Source organism: Typopeltis vanoorti, chromosome 13 (assembly GCF_054136105.1).
Source record: "Typopeltis vanoorti isolate ZY-2024b chromosome 13, IOZ_Tvanoo_1.0, whole genome shotgun sequence".
Lineage (NCBI taxonomy): Eukaryota > Metazoa > Arthropoda > Arachnida > Uropygi > Thelyphonidae > Typopeltis > Typopeltis vanoorti.
In genome coordinates this window covers 9,345,404-9,362,570 of record NC_143561.1, presented here as the reverse complement: position 1 = coordinate 9,362,570, position 17,167 = coordinate 9,345,404, and the positions used below count along the sequence as shown (strand labels likewise).

General features: G+C 36.0%; 1 protein-coding gene across 1 annotated transcript in view; it reads left to right on the top strand.

Moving 5' to 3' along the window:
- The window catches only part of LOC150099928 (zinc finger protein 532-like), a 36,875-nt gene extending 27,200 nt beyond the window's left edge, over positions 1-9,675 (top strand). The window contains exon 3 of the mRNA XM_090403302.1: positions 8,511-9,675. Coding sequence (XP_090259428.1) covers positions 8,511-9,073 — 563 coding nt within the window. The 3' untranslated portion in view covers positions 9,074-9,675. The remainder of the gene's footprint in view (positions 1-8,510) is intronic.
- Positions 9,676-17,167: the final 7,492 nt, after the last annotated feature.

Below are 17,167 nucleotides of genomic sequence, written 5' to 3'. Positions count from 1 at the left end.
TGCCATGTACCGTCAAGGGGTGTACAGGATATGATAGTACCACATGAAAAATTTACATCATTACTAACTTCCTATCTACAATTTTCCTCCAAATCAGTCTGTTACTTGTCAAGACTCCAACATTATCAGATCTTATATTTCTATCGTCTAAGGCACTTTGTGCAGTATCAATCCACCTATATCTTGGTCTTCCTCTGGGTCGTTTTCCTGCCAACCTAGCAGAGAACACTTGGTTTGCTAATCTTTCCTTGCCCATTCTATTTAAGTGACCATACCACCTGAGATTAGCTCTGCTAATGTATTCCTGGATGCTGACAAGTTCTTTCCTAATATCCTCATTTTTAATCTGATTTTGCCATTGATGCCATCTGTTCATGCCTCTAATCTTTCGACTCTCATATCTGCGGTCTCTAGTCTTTGGTCAAGTGTTTTACTTCTGACCCAGCTCTCAGATCCATAAGTTAAAACTGGTTTGAACACTGTCTTGTATACAGCTAATTTAGTGTTCTGACTAATTTCTCTCTTATTTCATATGAATTTATTCAATTGACTTCCTACCATACCAGCTTTGTTGATTCTGTTGTCTATTTCCATATTTAATTTACCATCTTCACTAAAAATCGTGCCTAATAGCTGAAATGTTTTACTTGTTCCACAGGTTCACCGTTCACAATGCAGTTGATATTTTCAACGATTCTGCCTATTTTCATTGTCTTTGTCTTTTTATTGCTGACCTTCATACCATATCTCATACAACAGGTATTTAATTTAGTCAGAGAATCTTGCAGACTTGTAGCAGATTTATTTAGAAGTATAACATCATCCGCATAAAGCAAAGAACTGACATTAACATCTCCAATTTTGATATCATGTTTAATACTACTTTCCTTCATAATGTGATCCATATAGATAATGAATAACAGAGGGGATAATGTACATCCTTGTCTCACACCAGATTTAACATTAAACCATCTTCCTGTACTTCCTTCAATTCTAAATGCTGACTTACAACTCAAATAAAGACATATACATCCAGAATAATTTAATAAAAAGGTGGCACACTGTTTGGCAGCTCCTATAGGAGGAGATGACCTTGCTAATGCTTCTGCCTTGGTATCTCCACTTGGACCTGGCTCCCACTGAAGAGATCTCAATAAAGGTCTAAACTAGTCTGGGTAGTGACCCTTCCCTTAATGCATAACATTATACATATCCGCAAGGAGATGTGTTTTGCATTATGGGAGATACTGAGATAGGAGTGTTGGTAGCTTGCTCCACCTTTGCAAGGAGTCGCCCGGTGTTGTACCACTTTACCCCAGTCCTGAAGATATTTTCAGGTGCAAACTTTGTTTGCACACACTTGGATAAAGGATTAAACTAAATTTATTATAACTTCTTGATATTTATTTTCTATGTTCTTACCAAAGTCTTCCCATGACTTTTGTTTAGCTAGTTTTACACAGTGTTTAGCTTTCTTACATTTGTCTCTGTATTCTCTAAGAGCACAAGCTGACTTATTTGACAGGAACTTATGATATGCTTTCTTCTTTTCCTTCACTGCCTCCTTAACTTCCTCTGTCCACCATTTAGTTCTGATTTTTCTATTCTTGCAGCACATGCCTCTCTGGCTGAATCAATCAGTGTTTTCTTCAGTGCTTGCCACTGAATCTTCAAGGTTTGGTTCCTGTTCTCAAACTCTTTCATTTTTCCTTCAATAATGTTTGTGTAATTTAGTCTACAGCTCACATCTGAGAGCTGCTCAACTTTTATTCGCTTTAAAACTTTCTTACATGTTTTTCTTTTCAATATGAAATTCAATTTTATTCTGCTCAAGACTAAATGGTGATCACTTCTAATTTCAAATCCTCTGTACACTCTGGTGTCCTGCACCAGGAAGAAAACATCACAATTCTTATTCCTTTCCTCTTCTTTCCATGTGAATTTGTGCACATTTTTATGTTGGAACATTGTGGTAGTAATAACCAGTCCATGTCCTGAGCAGAAATCCAACAAGCATTTGCCATTATTATTAGCTTTGCTCTTTTCTCCAAATTTTCCCAAAATATTTTTGTATGTCTGACATTCATTTCCAACTCTGCTATTTAGATCCCCAACAAGGACCAACTTTTCCTTTTTCATTGTGTCAGTTGCTTTCTCTAAATCATCAAAAAATTCCTCCACTTTCTACCTTAGTGGAACCTTCTGTGGAACTATAGGAACAAATAAGTCTCATTGTCTAGTTCCCCATTCTCATATTTTCCCACATCACTCTACTTGAGACTGCTTGCCATTCAAGAAGATTAGCCTCGTATTTAATGTTGAATACTATGGTTACTCCTTCTTTTTCTTGATTGTCATTGCCTGAATATAACATTTTGTATTTATTGCTCAAAAAGATCTCACCAGTTTTTGTCTTTTTTGTTTCAGTCACCCCTATTATGTCGATCTGGTACTTATCTAATTCCTCAGCTAGCTCCATTTCCTTGCCATTCAGGCTTCTTATGTTGATAGTACCGATCTTTAACTCTGGTGATGTTGAGTTGGGGTGTGTTTTCAGATTTGTTCCAGTAGCTGACTATTCGCTGTTCGCCCTGGTTTCCTGGCGAAAACAACGGGGACTTTGTTTAACCGGGCGATGCCTCAGCCGGCATGAAATTTTGTCATGGTGTACCATCATTTTGTATTTTGGTTTAAGCCAATAAAAATACAATTTGGTTGGCTAAATCCCAAATTGCCAGCCCATCCTCGTTCGTTCAGTATCCAGGTAGATACCGAACAAGGTGCACCATGAGAATGTGAGGATGGACATTAGGTCAGAAGCCCTGGTTGATTCTCCGCAGTCCTTTAAAGGCCATGTGGAGGTCTCCTCTCAGTTATATAGCTTTGACCCTTAAGCACCCCAAATACATTGCATATCTAATTATAAGAATAGGCTAGTTCGTAATTTATTATGTCTATACACAAATGCCAGGAGCATTAGAAACAAATGGGTTGAGTTTGTTGCTTTGTTGAATACGATGTGTCCTAAGATTGTTGGCATTGGTGAAACCTGGCTATCAGAATCAGTTATGGTAAGTGGAATTGAGTGTAATGGATATACTATTTTTAGGAATGAGGAGGAGGAATGCTACTGATGATATCAGATGATTTAAGTCCAGTTAGGGTAGAAATACAAGAAAACAATAATGGTAACAATGTCCCATGTAGCGATGAGTTTGAGTTTATTTGGTGTGAAGTGGAGGGGTGTTGCTACAGATCTGGCAGTTCAGTTGTAGGGGATGAAGAAATGTATTGCCAATTTAGCCTTATGGGTACCAAGCGAATGATCATTATGGGTAACTTTAATTTTCCAAACATTGATTGGGTAGAAGAAAAATCTCATGATCAGAAAGAACAGGAATTTATTGAATTGTTGTGAGATAACTTTCTCAAGTAGCATGTGAAAGAAGGAACTCAAGGTCAAAGAGTGTTGAATTTGCTCATAGCATCAGCAGGGATCTCTGTCAAGAATATGGCTATTTTACCACCAATTGGTGATGGTGATCATGCTGTTCTTTCTTGGAAAGTATCTACTTGTATTGAAGCTCCGATTAAATCAGGCTACATGCTGAATTACAAAGCTGGAAATTATGATCAGCTTAGAAGAATACTATCTTTGGTCACATGGTATCAGTTACTGAATGGAAAAATGTCAGCAATGCATGGGAATCTTTGAAAAAGTGCTTGAATGAGGTGGTATCTGAATGTATCCCTAGTGTTCGAAGAATAAATAGGTTGGGAGCGAAATGGATGTGCAGCCTTATTAAGCTAGAGATCAACAAGAAGATGATGTGGGAAGAATATCGTGAGAATAAGAGTGAGAGGAATTATGAAATATATAAAGCTCAGGCTAGAAAAGTAATGAGTATTGTGAGAAAAGCTAAAACGGAGTATGAAAAGAAATTGGCCATGTAAGTTAAAATCAATCCAAAAGAATTTTATCGTTATGTCGCAAGCAAAAGAAAGAATGAATGTGGAAGATAACTTTATTGAATGCAGATGGTACACAAGTGTCGGAAGCTAAGGAAATTGTTCAGCTAATGAGTGCTCACTTTGCTAAGATATATCAACCAGGTGTATGTAGCATGGTGCTACTGCTACGTTGGATGAAGAGTTAGAGGTTCATGAAAATCAGGTTGAAGAGCTCTTGCATAACCTGGATAAGAATTTGTGCCTGTTTGTTAAAGGAATGTTCAGCTGAATTAGCAAGGCCTTTCATACATTTGTATAACTTGAGTCTCAGCTCAGGAATGGAAGGAATGTATGATAGTTCCATTGCACAAGGGTGGTCGGTAGTTAGACACATCAGTGTCTAACTACCAACCTATTAGTATCTCTGGTGTGGTAGTGAAGATTGTAGGGAAGTTGGTAAGAACTCATATACAGAAATGGGTAGACAAGCATTCTATACTCTACAGGTAACAGCATGGGTTTACTAAAGGAAGGTCATGTTTTAGCAATTTGCTCATATTTTATAACAATGTTATGGCCGAGTTGGATAAAGGGAATGGATACACTATGATAATGTTCGATTTTTCTAAGGCATTTGATAGGATACCACACGATAGGCTGTTGTGTAAACTGGAGAATATGGAATTGGAACATAATCTATTGACTTGGATCAGGGGATGGTTGACAGACAGATATCAAAAAGTGGTATACAGTGTGTGTGAATCTGCTGGATTTAAGGTAACCAGTGGTGTACCTCAGGGTTCAGTCCTTGGGCCATTATTGTTCAATCTATACATTAATGACATCAAGCAGGGTCTATCATCAGATTTGCAATTGTTTGCTGATGATGCAAAGATAGGCAGGGCAATCAGGAATGCTACTGATATTCTGCAATTACAAAATGATTTGAATAGACTGGAAATCTGGGCAAACAAAAATGGCTGTCAGTTTAATGTTAGTAAGTGTAAAGTTATGCACTTTGGCGTGATTAGAGTTCCAGCAGCATATTATATTAGCAGGGTTATGCTACAAGAAACTGAATAGGCAAGGGATCTTGGTGTATTGGTGGATAAGAATTTAAAGTTCAAAGGTCACATAGCAAAAGTTGCTAATACAACTCAGAGGATAATTGCTATGTTGAAGCGAACCTTGACATGTAAGGATAAGGAAGTAATTTTGCCTCTTTATAAGGCTTTGATAAGACCAAACTTGGATTACTGTGCGCAGATTTGGTCTCCTGGGTTCCAAGGGGATAAAGAAGCTGTGGAAAGGGTGCAAAGAAGAGTTATAAAGATTATATCCGGATTATGAGATTTAGATTATGAGGACAGATTGCGAGTATGTGGATTGCACTCTGGTTAACAGGAAAAAGAAATGATATGATAGTGGTCTATAAACTTTTGAATGGGTATTATAGCATTTCAACTGATGAAATTTTTCGCTATATGGAGGGTGGGGAGAGAACATGGGGGCATCCATGGAAGTTAAATTTATTTGCAGTCAAGAAAGGAGTAAGAGCTAGGATTTTCTCCCAGAGAGCAGTGAGTGAGTGGACTAATTTGCCCTTATGGGTAGTGAGTGCATCTAGTGTGAATGAATTCGAGGGTAGGTATGATAGCTGGGTTGGGTAATTTACAGCCTCCCTCGATGAGTCCTTGACTCCCGGGAGGTCTCGGATAATAATAATAATAATAAACTGTCTCTGATCAAGAGTATTTTAATAATAAGGTGATACATCTTTTTGCTAATTGTAAATGAAAATACAATAATACCCTACATTACAACACTTCACTTGATGATAATCTACTCATATAACACTCCTATGAATCAAAATGTGCAGTTTTCATCAGCTAAAAGTTTATTTATAACATTGTTGCTCACTGCATCTCTCTCTATGTTTCAGTGTTTAGCTGTGAATTATAAACTGTTTACAGCTATCATTTTATTTTTTTTTTTTGTTAATAATAGCAGATAAAATTCAGAGCAAGGGTGCTGTTGTTTTAGTTGAAAAGAAGAAGACATGTAAACCTATTATATTACATACTAAGATTAAAATTAAACTTAGGGATAACGATGGTGTATTGCACACTATGATAAGCCACAGGTTAAATTCACTGTAACAACAGCAGCTACAAACAAAGATAAATTTCGTAATGAAATTAAAAGTGCCACACTAGTTAACGTTACAGTTATTTGTAAATGTGACAGTCTTATTGTCGAACTAGAAAAACTTAATGGTGTGGACTGATGACTAAATTGGTTGTCGTGCCCTTAAGCCAAGCTATTCAGAATTACTTTCATTTCCAAAAAGTATTCAAAATGTTTTGTTTACGTATGTGATGTAAATAAATGGTTACGTCATATAAGAACATACTGTATGTGACTGCTTAAAAATGTTGTTAAACCATTACATGCATTTACAAGTGAAAAAAAAGTAATGATGGTGGTCTGGAACCTATCTTGTCTTATGACAAAGGTATGTCTGCTATGACTTCTGCAATATTTCAGCCTTCATATACTTTTGGGTCTGGTTTCCACTGATGCGAACTTGATAATGGTTGAAACCAGTCTGGGTAGTGTGCTTTGCATTATGGAATACTAAAGCAATTGATGTTAGCTCAACAGCATTTATATGCAAGTAGCCTTTAATTTGGTATGGATATTTGGACATTGGTTATTCATGTTGATGTTTAGTGGAATAAAACAAACATGTAAAACTTATAATTAACTAACCCCCCCCCCCCCCAGAGCATAACATAAACATGCACACACATCAATTTTATTTAAAGGTATCTTTTATAAAATGGCATTATTGCCCAATGAAATACATGAGTATTGCTCAACATTACAGTATTCACTATTGTTTTGAAACAAATCTTTGTGCATGACAAAAGGACCTCCTAGATGAGTCTTTGACTCCGTGAGGTCTTGGGATAATAATAATAGGCAAGCAAGACAGGTACAGCATGACTTGTTAGCTCCTTCTTCTTCTGCAGCTTCTCCCACTTAAGTGGGGTCACTGTTTGTAATGAGTCTCCTCCACACCTTCCTGTCTTGGGCTGTCACCACATCCAAGTTCTTCATCTTCAAGTCCTCTTCTACCAGCTCCCTCCATCTCTTCTTTGGCCGCCCACACTTCCGTCTTCCTTGCACATCCATCTGCATGACCCTTCTTCCCACATATTCATCCTCCCTCCTCATCACATGAACAAACCATCTCAACCTTGCCTCCTGTATTTTCGCTCCTAAGTTCGTAACTTTCACTGTTCCCCTGACATAGTCATTTCTCAGACGATCCTTTCTGGTCACACCGCACATCCACCTAAGCATTCTCATCTCTGCTACTTCCATCCTGCTGATGTTATTTTTCCTCAGGACCACAGTTTCTATAGCATATGTCATAGCTGGCCTCACTACTGTCCTATAAATTTTGCCTTTCAGATTGATCGGCACCCTCTTATCGCATAACACTCCAGCCATCTCCCTCCAGTTCCTCCAACCCGCCTGTATCCTGCATCCCACTTCCTTCTCAGCTCCTCCATCTTCTTTCACTGTTGAACCTATGTATCTAAAGTCTCTCACCTTCCTGATGACATTTCCTTCCAGCTCCAGATCTGTCTCCTGGCCGCTGCCACCGCCCACTGCGCAATACATATACTCTGTCTTACTTCTGCTCAGTCTCATACCTCTCTCTTCCAGTACTTTTCTCCATCTTTCCAGTTTAGTTCCCGCTTCTTCTCTTGAATCTACACACAGCAAGATGCCATCTGCATACAACATTGTCCAAGGCACATCTTCTCTCACCTCCTCTGTTACCACCTCCATCACAATATTAAACAGAAACGGACTTAATGCTGACCCTTGATGCAAGCCAACTGTTACTTGAAAACTTTCTGTCTGTCCCAAACAGGTCCAAACACTTGTCTTCACATTTCTGTACATTTCCCTTACCAACCTGACATATTTCTCCGGCACCTTCTTCTCCCTCAGACACCTCCAGACTTCTTGCCTTGGCACTCTATCGTATGCTTTCTCCAAATCAATAAATACCAGATGTAGCTCCCTTTGTTTCTCTTGATATTTTTCCATCATCTGTCGTAACCCAAAGATAGCATCTGTTGTTGATCTACCAGGCATGAAGCCAAATTGTTCCTTTGCAATCTCCACCTCCTTCCTCAATCTACCATCAAGAACCCTTTCTAGGATCTTCATTGTGTGGGACATCAACTTTATTCCTCTGTAATTTTTACAGTCTTGTGCATCCCCTTTACCCTTGTAGATGGGAACAAGAGTACTCTCCCTCCATTCCTCGGGTATATTTTCCTGATGGCAAACTTTCATGAACAGGTCCCACAGCAGGTCAATTCCCTCTTCCCCCAGTGCCTTCCATGCCTCCACTGGAATTCTGTCGGGGCCCACCAACAGAATGTTATCATTTGTTAATATTTTGTATACCAAATGAATTTCCTGTATTACTGATAATAATTTTACCTAACAATTATATACATTTATATTTGCAGGCACAGAAGACAGCTTAAAACAGCACTTAGTCTCTGTACATAAAATGCCTGAAAACAGAATTGACTGGAGCAAAATGCCTCAAGTTTCTTTGAAGGCTCGTGTATCCCAGCAGTCACCAAAAAGAACTTCCAGTAATAATGAAGAAACAAAACCTAGTGGAAAAGAAACTCTTTTACAAACAAAGAAGAAACCACGGATAGAAAGAACATGTGCACGATGTGGATTTAAGTCCTTTTCAGAACCTGATTTTCGGGAGCATATTACCAAACATAGGGCTGATGGAAAATCATTTCAGTGCTATGAATGTGGGGTTTGCTTTGTAGTTCGGCCATCTTTACGAAGGCATCTGGTTTCCCTACATAAAATTCAAGATGTTGATAAATATCTTGAAGAAGAATATCAGGAAAATTTTTGCGATTCTGATAAAAGCGGCAATAGTACTCGTAGCCCATTAGAATGCAGCGTGTGCCATATCTGCTTCCCCAATCAACAAGGTCTGAGAACACATATTAGGAGTCATGGCATGGCATTTATCAAATCTAAAAAGAATATGTGCTCATAATTTATTTCAATGCAGAAAATTAGTAAATGTCACAATATATTCCTCAGGAACAACACAGCACTCTGGTTTGCTTTTATTGTGGTTCAGTCATCTACATGAAGATGTCTAGGTTTTCTACATTTCTACATAAAATACAAAATGTTGACGCATACTGAAAATTATGCTTAAATCTGTAAGCTGTTATATGTACTATTATATACAATTTCAGAAAATTTAATTTGTTGTGTGATAAAATGTCTGATAGCACCTTGAATCCTATAGTCTGTAGCACCAGGAATAATCTGTTTACTTGAACAATTGGTATTTACATTTGATAAACCAGACTAAATGTTTTATAAGGAAATGCTACAGAAAAGACAAAATATAAGTAGTCTAGCTGTTTTTCGTATTAATTAAACATAATACTGATTACTTATACTTTTTTTTTTAACTTAGTTACATATACGTAACGTTAATCTTTATGTGTATATGTGGCAAGATGATTTCATTTACTTTTGAGAAGAGAACATGATTAGTCACATTATTATATAGTAACAAAAAATTTAAATAGATTCTTGATCTACAGAGCTTGGAGGACAAACTAGTCAACATCAGATTTGACTCATTCCAATCAGGATGCTTTTTTTTTTTTTTTTTTTTTTTAAATTTTATATATATATTATATATATATATATATATATATATATATATATATATATATTATAATTATGGGAATGGAGATGATCTTTTCACAGAATCTTCTCAGATTAGTGACAATAAAATTTTGCAACTTAAAAATTACATTTTTAAATACCATGTAAATTTTAGATGAAATATGTATACCTTTCTGTTCAGAAACATCAATGACCAGTTAAATTTTGAATGTATAACACTACAAATGTAGTCTCATAGATGTACAGTATTTACATTAAAGCACTTGTGAAAGTTAGATATAATCAAGAAATTTTTTTTTGTTGAAGACAGTTGAGCTGTCAACAACAGATAAATGCTAATAATGTAAGCATTATTTAACTTTGGCAATTTAGAAATATGTCTCTAATTCAAGATGGCAGACAAGATTCAAGTCAGAGAGAAAAGTGTTTTCTTCCTGTGAATATTTGAAAATAACAAAAAAAAAAAAAACTTCACCACTTTATAAAGTTTCAAGTATTTGAAGTTTTATAGTGTAAACTTGATATTTGATTATGCATTATTTTCAGAATGCCTATCCCTTAATCCACCACTCATTACCACATGCTGTGCTTTACTATTCATAAGTATCTTGTCACAAATTGTCCATTGATATGTTAACAAAAATATTGCACAGTATTTGTTTTGAGAGTGTTGTAGAAAAACCTCATTGAAATCGATTTCTTGGATAGCAGATTCTGGAAATATTCAAATATTATATTGAGAAATACAGAACAAGAAGCCAAAATGTTTATAATTTTATGATTCATCAGTGATAAGTGTAATTTATACTTTGGCTTTTATAACAACTGTGTGTCACTGCTTTAAGTAATAATTTAGTAGATCTTTTTAATGAAACTAGCATCAAATGCTTATAAAACAATTTATTTTAAGTATTTGCAACCAGTAGTGATTATTTTGTTGTTATTGTCATTCAGAGTAATAATCAAAACTTTATTGTAGTAGAATATGATTGTAACAAATCTTAATCCTTTGTAAACTGCTAATTTAAAAATTTAATAAAAATGCATATCTGCTTTGTGGCACTTGTATTGTTTCACTTTCAGTTAGCTGTAAAGTAAACTAATTTTAAATGCACTTTCAAGGTGTGTGTGTGTGTGCACGCGCACATGCATGAATGGGACATTTCCATATTGAATAGATCATTTACATATTTTCATAAGCCGGCCTGGTTGGCTGAGTGGTTAGCGTATCTGCTCTCCAGCCAAAAGGCTGTGGGCTCGAATCCCACCGTGGGCATGGGTGTTTGCGATTGTCTGTGGTGATGGGCGGTAGATGGCATTGGTAGATTGAGTGGTGGAGAAGTAGAGTAAGGTGCCCTCCCTCAATGAGTCTTTGGACTCCCTGGAGGTGTCATGTAATAATAAGTGTGAAGTAATAAGCTAAAGAGATACAAACAAGTACAGCATAGAAAGAAAAACATGAGAGAAAATTAGCAAAAAAAAAATTGTAAAAAAATTCTAGACTTCTTTTGTTCAATTTCACACTGATACTGCAATTCAAATTTTATATTTAAAGAATGGCTGTCATACTGGGGTGGTATTCCAAAACAGGAAAGTCACCAGCAGAATGCCACGAAGATCTGATTTGGAATCATCATTGTTTAACTAGTATGATATTGGGACAAGCTTAACTAAAAATATGCAGATGATGCAAAGTTGGGAAAAACTATGAGGAGCAGAGCAAATATGGTGGCTTTACAGGAAGCATGCAGAAGCAGAGATCATGGTTCCCTTGCATAAGGGCATGGATAGGCTTATGTGTGTTCGTCACACATGTTGAATTGGATTTAAACGGTATTGATGCGAACACAGATTGATAAGAAAATAACTATTTATTAATAATTAAAAGCTAATATTTCGCTGGTATTATATCCAGCATCTTCAGAGCACAAAAACAAAGTTTGTTACAAATGTGAGACAACCACAATTCAGTGTAATAACAGTGGGGCTAGTATAAGTAATTGCAGCGTTCAACACAAGACTAAAGTCCTTATATGGCACCATCTAAGTTTAAAAAAAACAGTAGTCCAAAGTTTTGAAAAAATTAAAATAAATAAATATTAACCACGCTACCGGCCAAACGTCTATAGACGTTCACTTTATCATGGATGCGAAGTGCTTATTAAAATTGTAATACCATTGTTATAACAATGAAATATATGATGGATACGAAGCGTATGCGGATGCGTATTTGATCCATAACGGCCGGTAAGGTGGTTAATTTGGTCTTGGGATGACTGTCTCCCAAATCTTTGGTAGATTTATACAACCATACTTGTTAAGGTTTGGAGTATGTTTTAAGGCTTCTGTTGATTCCAGGAACAACCTCTCTGAGTTGTAAAAGCTTCTGTGTAGTACTTTTGTTTTTTTCCAATTGATCCTGTGTGCTGGGGTATCCAAAGGCCTTGATCAGACCACATATGGATTACAATGCATATCTCTGTCCTGATTGCCTACATTCCATGGTAATGAGAAAGGGTTGAAGAGAATCCAGAAGTAAGTGAACAAGATTGTAAGCAGGTCTCTGGAATGATTCCTTTGAGAACAGATTCAAAGACTAGTCAGTAGGTGAAAAAAAAAAAAAGATCATAATACACATATAGACTATTAAACAAGCTTTACAGAATTAACACTGAAGATTTTTTCAGTACATGGCTGGAAACAGAGAACATGGGATCATCCCTAGAAACTGTGTAAGAGTGCAGGTAGCAACATCATGAGGACTAGACTTTTGCTTGGTGAGTTGTGAATGGTTTGCCAGAGGTGGTTGGGAGCAGTTTGTTGATGAATGAGTCCAAGGAAGGGGTATGATAAGTATTATGAACAATAGTTGGAGTGAGCTTCCTGTGGTAATCTTTGACTCTAAGGAGATGCCAGAGAAAATAATAATGTAAATTGGTAAGGGTTCTAAATTTGATAGAATGTTTTTCCTTTCATGGAAAGATATAACAGGAGATCATCCCTGGAAGGTATATAAGAAAGGTGTGAGCAAGGAGTTAGAAGTAGGCCCCTTTACATGAGAGAGATTTGCAAGTGCAAAACAGTGAACGAATTTACGGCACTGTTCAATGTTTTTTTGTGTGACACTGGGAACCTCCGTTTGATGAGCTTTTTAATTCCATTTAGTTCTAATGTAATAATAAAAATAATAATTTATACTGCATAACCACTGTAAAATTTTATATCTCCATTTCTGATCAGGTAGCAACCTCTACTCATTTGATTCTGCATTTCACATTTCTTATAGCATCTTCTATTTACAGTATTGAAAGACACTACTCATTCCTCTTGGATATTTTCTAATCATGTTGTGTAATGTTTTTGTCATTTAGCATTTTATCATTCACGTCTGGAATATCCTTCTCTTTGGTTTTTCTTGTCTTTATCACCAATTTATTTCACAGTATTATTTCTTCCCATTTTGTTACCTTCATGATATTAATTTCTTTATTCTTTCCCAAGTTTTTTCATGATTTGTTTATTACTTTTACACAGCTTTCATACATTTTTTCCCATAGGGCATTTTTTTTTTTTTTCAAAAGACATGTGCTGCCTTGATTGCCATGAACTTTTAGTATATATATATATATATATATATATATTTTTTTTTTCATTAACTCCTTGAGTCTGCCATGAAGTTCTAATTTTTATTTCATTGCAAACTGCATCACTAGATGCTTTTTCCCATCTGAATCAACGTTTTCTTCAGATTTTGCCACTAGTAATTAGTCTAGAAATTACCCTGGTCAGCATGACTTTATGCTGACCATGATTTCATTATGCTGTGACTGATACCAAACAAAATTAAAAAAAACCTATAACCATACTAAGTTGCCAGCCCATCCTTCTGCATTCAATATCCAGGTAAATACTTAGTAACTGAGCATGCCACAGGAAAGTGAACATTTAGATGGTAAAGGTGCCCTGTATTCTTGTAGGCTATGTGGAGGGCCCCTCCCAGGTATATTTGACCAGCTTTGACTCTTTAAATGGGTCACTTAAAATTAAACTGAATTTGGTGTGCTTCTTTTATAAAGCCAATTTCTACATCACCTTAATTGACTATTATGCTATCCAATTTTGCATCATCAGCAAACAACTGATAATTGCCCTTCATATCATTTCCTATATCATTTATGTACAAATTAAACAGTAGTGGTCCAAGCACAGAACCTTATAGCATACCACTAGTTATGATTCCTCCTTTGGTATCTGTCCATCAGCCACCAATCATATCTATATCACCAGTTTCATACTTCTCCATTTATCCCAATTTCCACAATGGTTCCATGTGAACATCCTGTCAAATATCTTTGCGAAATCCAGCAATATCATCATCCTCATGTAGCCATTCACCTTTATTCAATTCAGTTTCACTTTATTACAAAAAAAAGTTAGCAGATCAATAAAGCTGACCTTATATTTCATGAGCCATGCTGCTTCTCTCTATAGAGCATCATATTCTTATTCTTTCTTTGACTAATTTTTCCAAATTTTAGATTTATTAGGTGAAACCTGGCAAAAGAAGATGAGGCAATCATTGTAATTGTTATGAAGATAGCAGATCTGACAAGATATTGATGAATTTGCTTGAGATCTAATCGTATACAAGGGTGGTCTGAAAAGTTCTCAACCTAACAATGAAAAAGTGAATTTATAAATTAGGTATTGTTTCTGAGAAAATTCCCATGCTACTCCTCTTAAACACTATTATTATTATTATTATTATTACGGCTGTTATAGCCTGTTTTTGTTTAGGAGTGTCCCTTATTTTAAATACATTGGCTATTTTTACTCAAAAAAAATTTATATATATATATATGTTTTAAGGCATTATTTATGGGTGAGTATTGAAGGCAATTATAGCAGAATAAAAGAGGAAAAATTTTGTACATACCATGTTTTGATACTAGGATGTCTTCAAATTCCATGTTCCTGCTGAAGGTTGTTTATAACGAGGGGGAAGGGAGCATGGGGGGGTGTTTTGACGCGAGAAGAATAAATTGGAAACCCGGGTTTATTTTAATAATATATATATAAATATATATATATTTTTGTGTTTAGGGACACTTTTTTGGGGGGGAAGGATTTATTTATGGGAAAACTGGGGCAGGGGAAAACGTTAACGGGGTGCAAACCGTTTCAGTCGACTGACCATCATCGGAACATTTTTTGAGTCATCCTTTTGGATGACTCAAAATTTGGTCATCCTTTTTTTTTTTTTGAGTAAAAATAGCCAATGTATTTAAAATAAGGGACACTCCTAAACAAAAACAGGCTATAATAGCCATAATAATAATAATAATAGTGAATTTATAATTTCAAAATTATTTTTATTTTTCAACATAATCTCCTTCAAGACTAATACATTTATTCCAGCGATGCTCCAGCACCATTATCCCGTCCCTGTAGTGGTTCTCAGTAAGATCTGCAACAAAATACCCCTCTACAGCTGCAATCACTTCTTCATTTGAAGAAAAACGCTGACCAGTGAGGAAGAGTTTTAGTTTTGGGTAGAGATAGAAGTAGTCAGAGGGAGCCAAATCTGGGAAATATGGTGGATGTTCCAACAATTAATGCAGATCCCTTAATTTTCCCATTGCCAAAACCTTTGTAAGCAGCTGCATCGTCCTTTATTATAATTTTACTAATTTTAATTAAAATTATACTAATTTTTATAATGATTAGCATTATATTTAATGTGTACGAGAGCCCAGTTTTGTAAGTGGTCATGTGGGATGTAGACAACACCCCAGACATTATTTTATTCCATGATTGACATAACAGATTTTTATGGTGAATTTTTTATATTTATTTTTTTTTTTATTACCATAGGTTTTTACAATGAAAAAATTATACTATTTTGGCAGTTTTATCTGTTAAAACACCACAAGATCTGTAGGGATATTACTGTTGTTGCTGAGTTTTTCATGGTCATCACATTCCTCAGAATAAAATCGGTTAAAATAATGAGTTCCTTCTATCAATATATACTGCAGATTTTCAGAACAGTATCATACCAATAAGAAAAGAAAATAGGCACATTGTGACAAATTATTACTAGTTGTTGCTTGTGATCTTGTGACACTTCTAGGTGCTAACAGTTTGTTTTATCTTGATACAGGTAACCCAAGACATTCTATTTATACATCTTTCTCTGAAAAGTATACAAGGAGTTGCCAACACTCAGCATGACCTTTACTGATCAAATTCATGAATTTGAAATACGTAATTCATATTGTGCTAATAAATATAGTAATCAAAGTGATTTTTTAATGTGAATCCCACCTACAAAAGGCTGTAAACCTATAGCACATTAGTATCATAGACGGTCTAAGGATTTTTTTACTGTTTTTTGTTTGATTTGATTTTTTTAAATAATTGTATTTATTTTTTTCCCAACAATCTAGAATCCCCTTCTACCTCTGCCCAAGATATCAAACATGGAACCTTGTTTCAGGCCTCCAGTAAAGCAGGGCAATAATCTGACACACACACACACACACACATATGAAATTCCTTTCTCACTAAAGACAATCACAAACATCCAATGCCCACAGCAGGATTCAAACCTGCAGCCCAATGGTTGGAAAGCAGGTATACCAACTGCTTAGCCAGCATGACTGGGTGATATTATGTTATAAACTGGTCATCTCTATCACTTAACTTGATCAGTTAATAGCTGCTAACCCATTAGTTATCCTGTGGGATAACTAATGGGTTAGCAGCTGAATGGTTTATAGTATCCACTGAAGGATTGGCCAGCCCTGGTTGGCTGAGTGGATAGCATATCCTACCTACATCTGACAGGCTCCAGGTGTGAACACTGTAGGCATGGATGTTTTTGAATGTCATTAGGTGATAGATGAATATTAACACCTTGTGTGAGACCACCTCTCCACACTTGAAGTGGCTTGAAAAAAAGTTTCATGTTCTGTCTCCAGAACAGGATTTCTAGATTATTTAACCATTAGCCCACACCTGTGTTACTGAAATTTACGTAGTATTGGTTTTCATGGGAAGAAAAAACCCTTGCATATGTAATTCCTAACAAAATTGCAAAAACAAGATACTCAAGGGTTGTTATCAGGTCGACATGGAAAAAGTTTTTCATAGAATGGGAGAAAGGGGGAATAGAACAAGAGGCCACTGGAAATAGAACAAGTGGAATTGTATACATTCCACTCACCAACCACTCTCCATGCAAAATAGATTCTTTGCATGGAGAGTGGTTGGTGAGTGGAATGTATTGCCTGAGTGTGTTATTGGTGTAGATATTGAATCAGTTTAAAGCACAGTTGGATGAGCAATACTGTGTACCTCCCACAATGAGTCTCTGACTCCATGGAGATCAAATGTTAATAATAATAATCACCCTCATGTGTAGCCAGTCATATGAGGA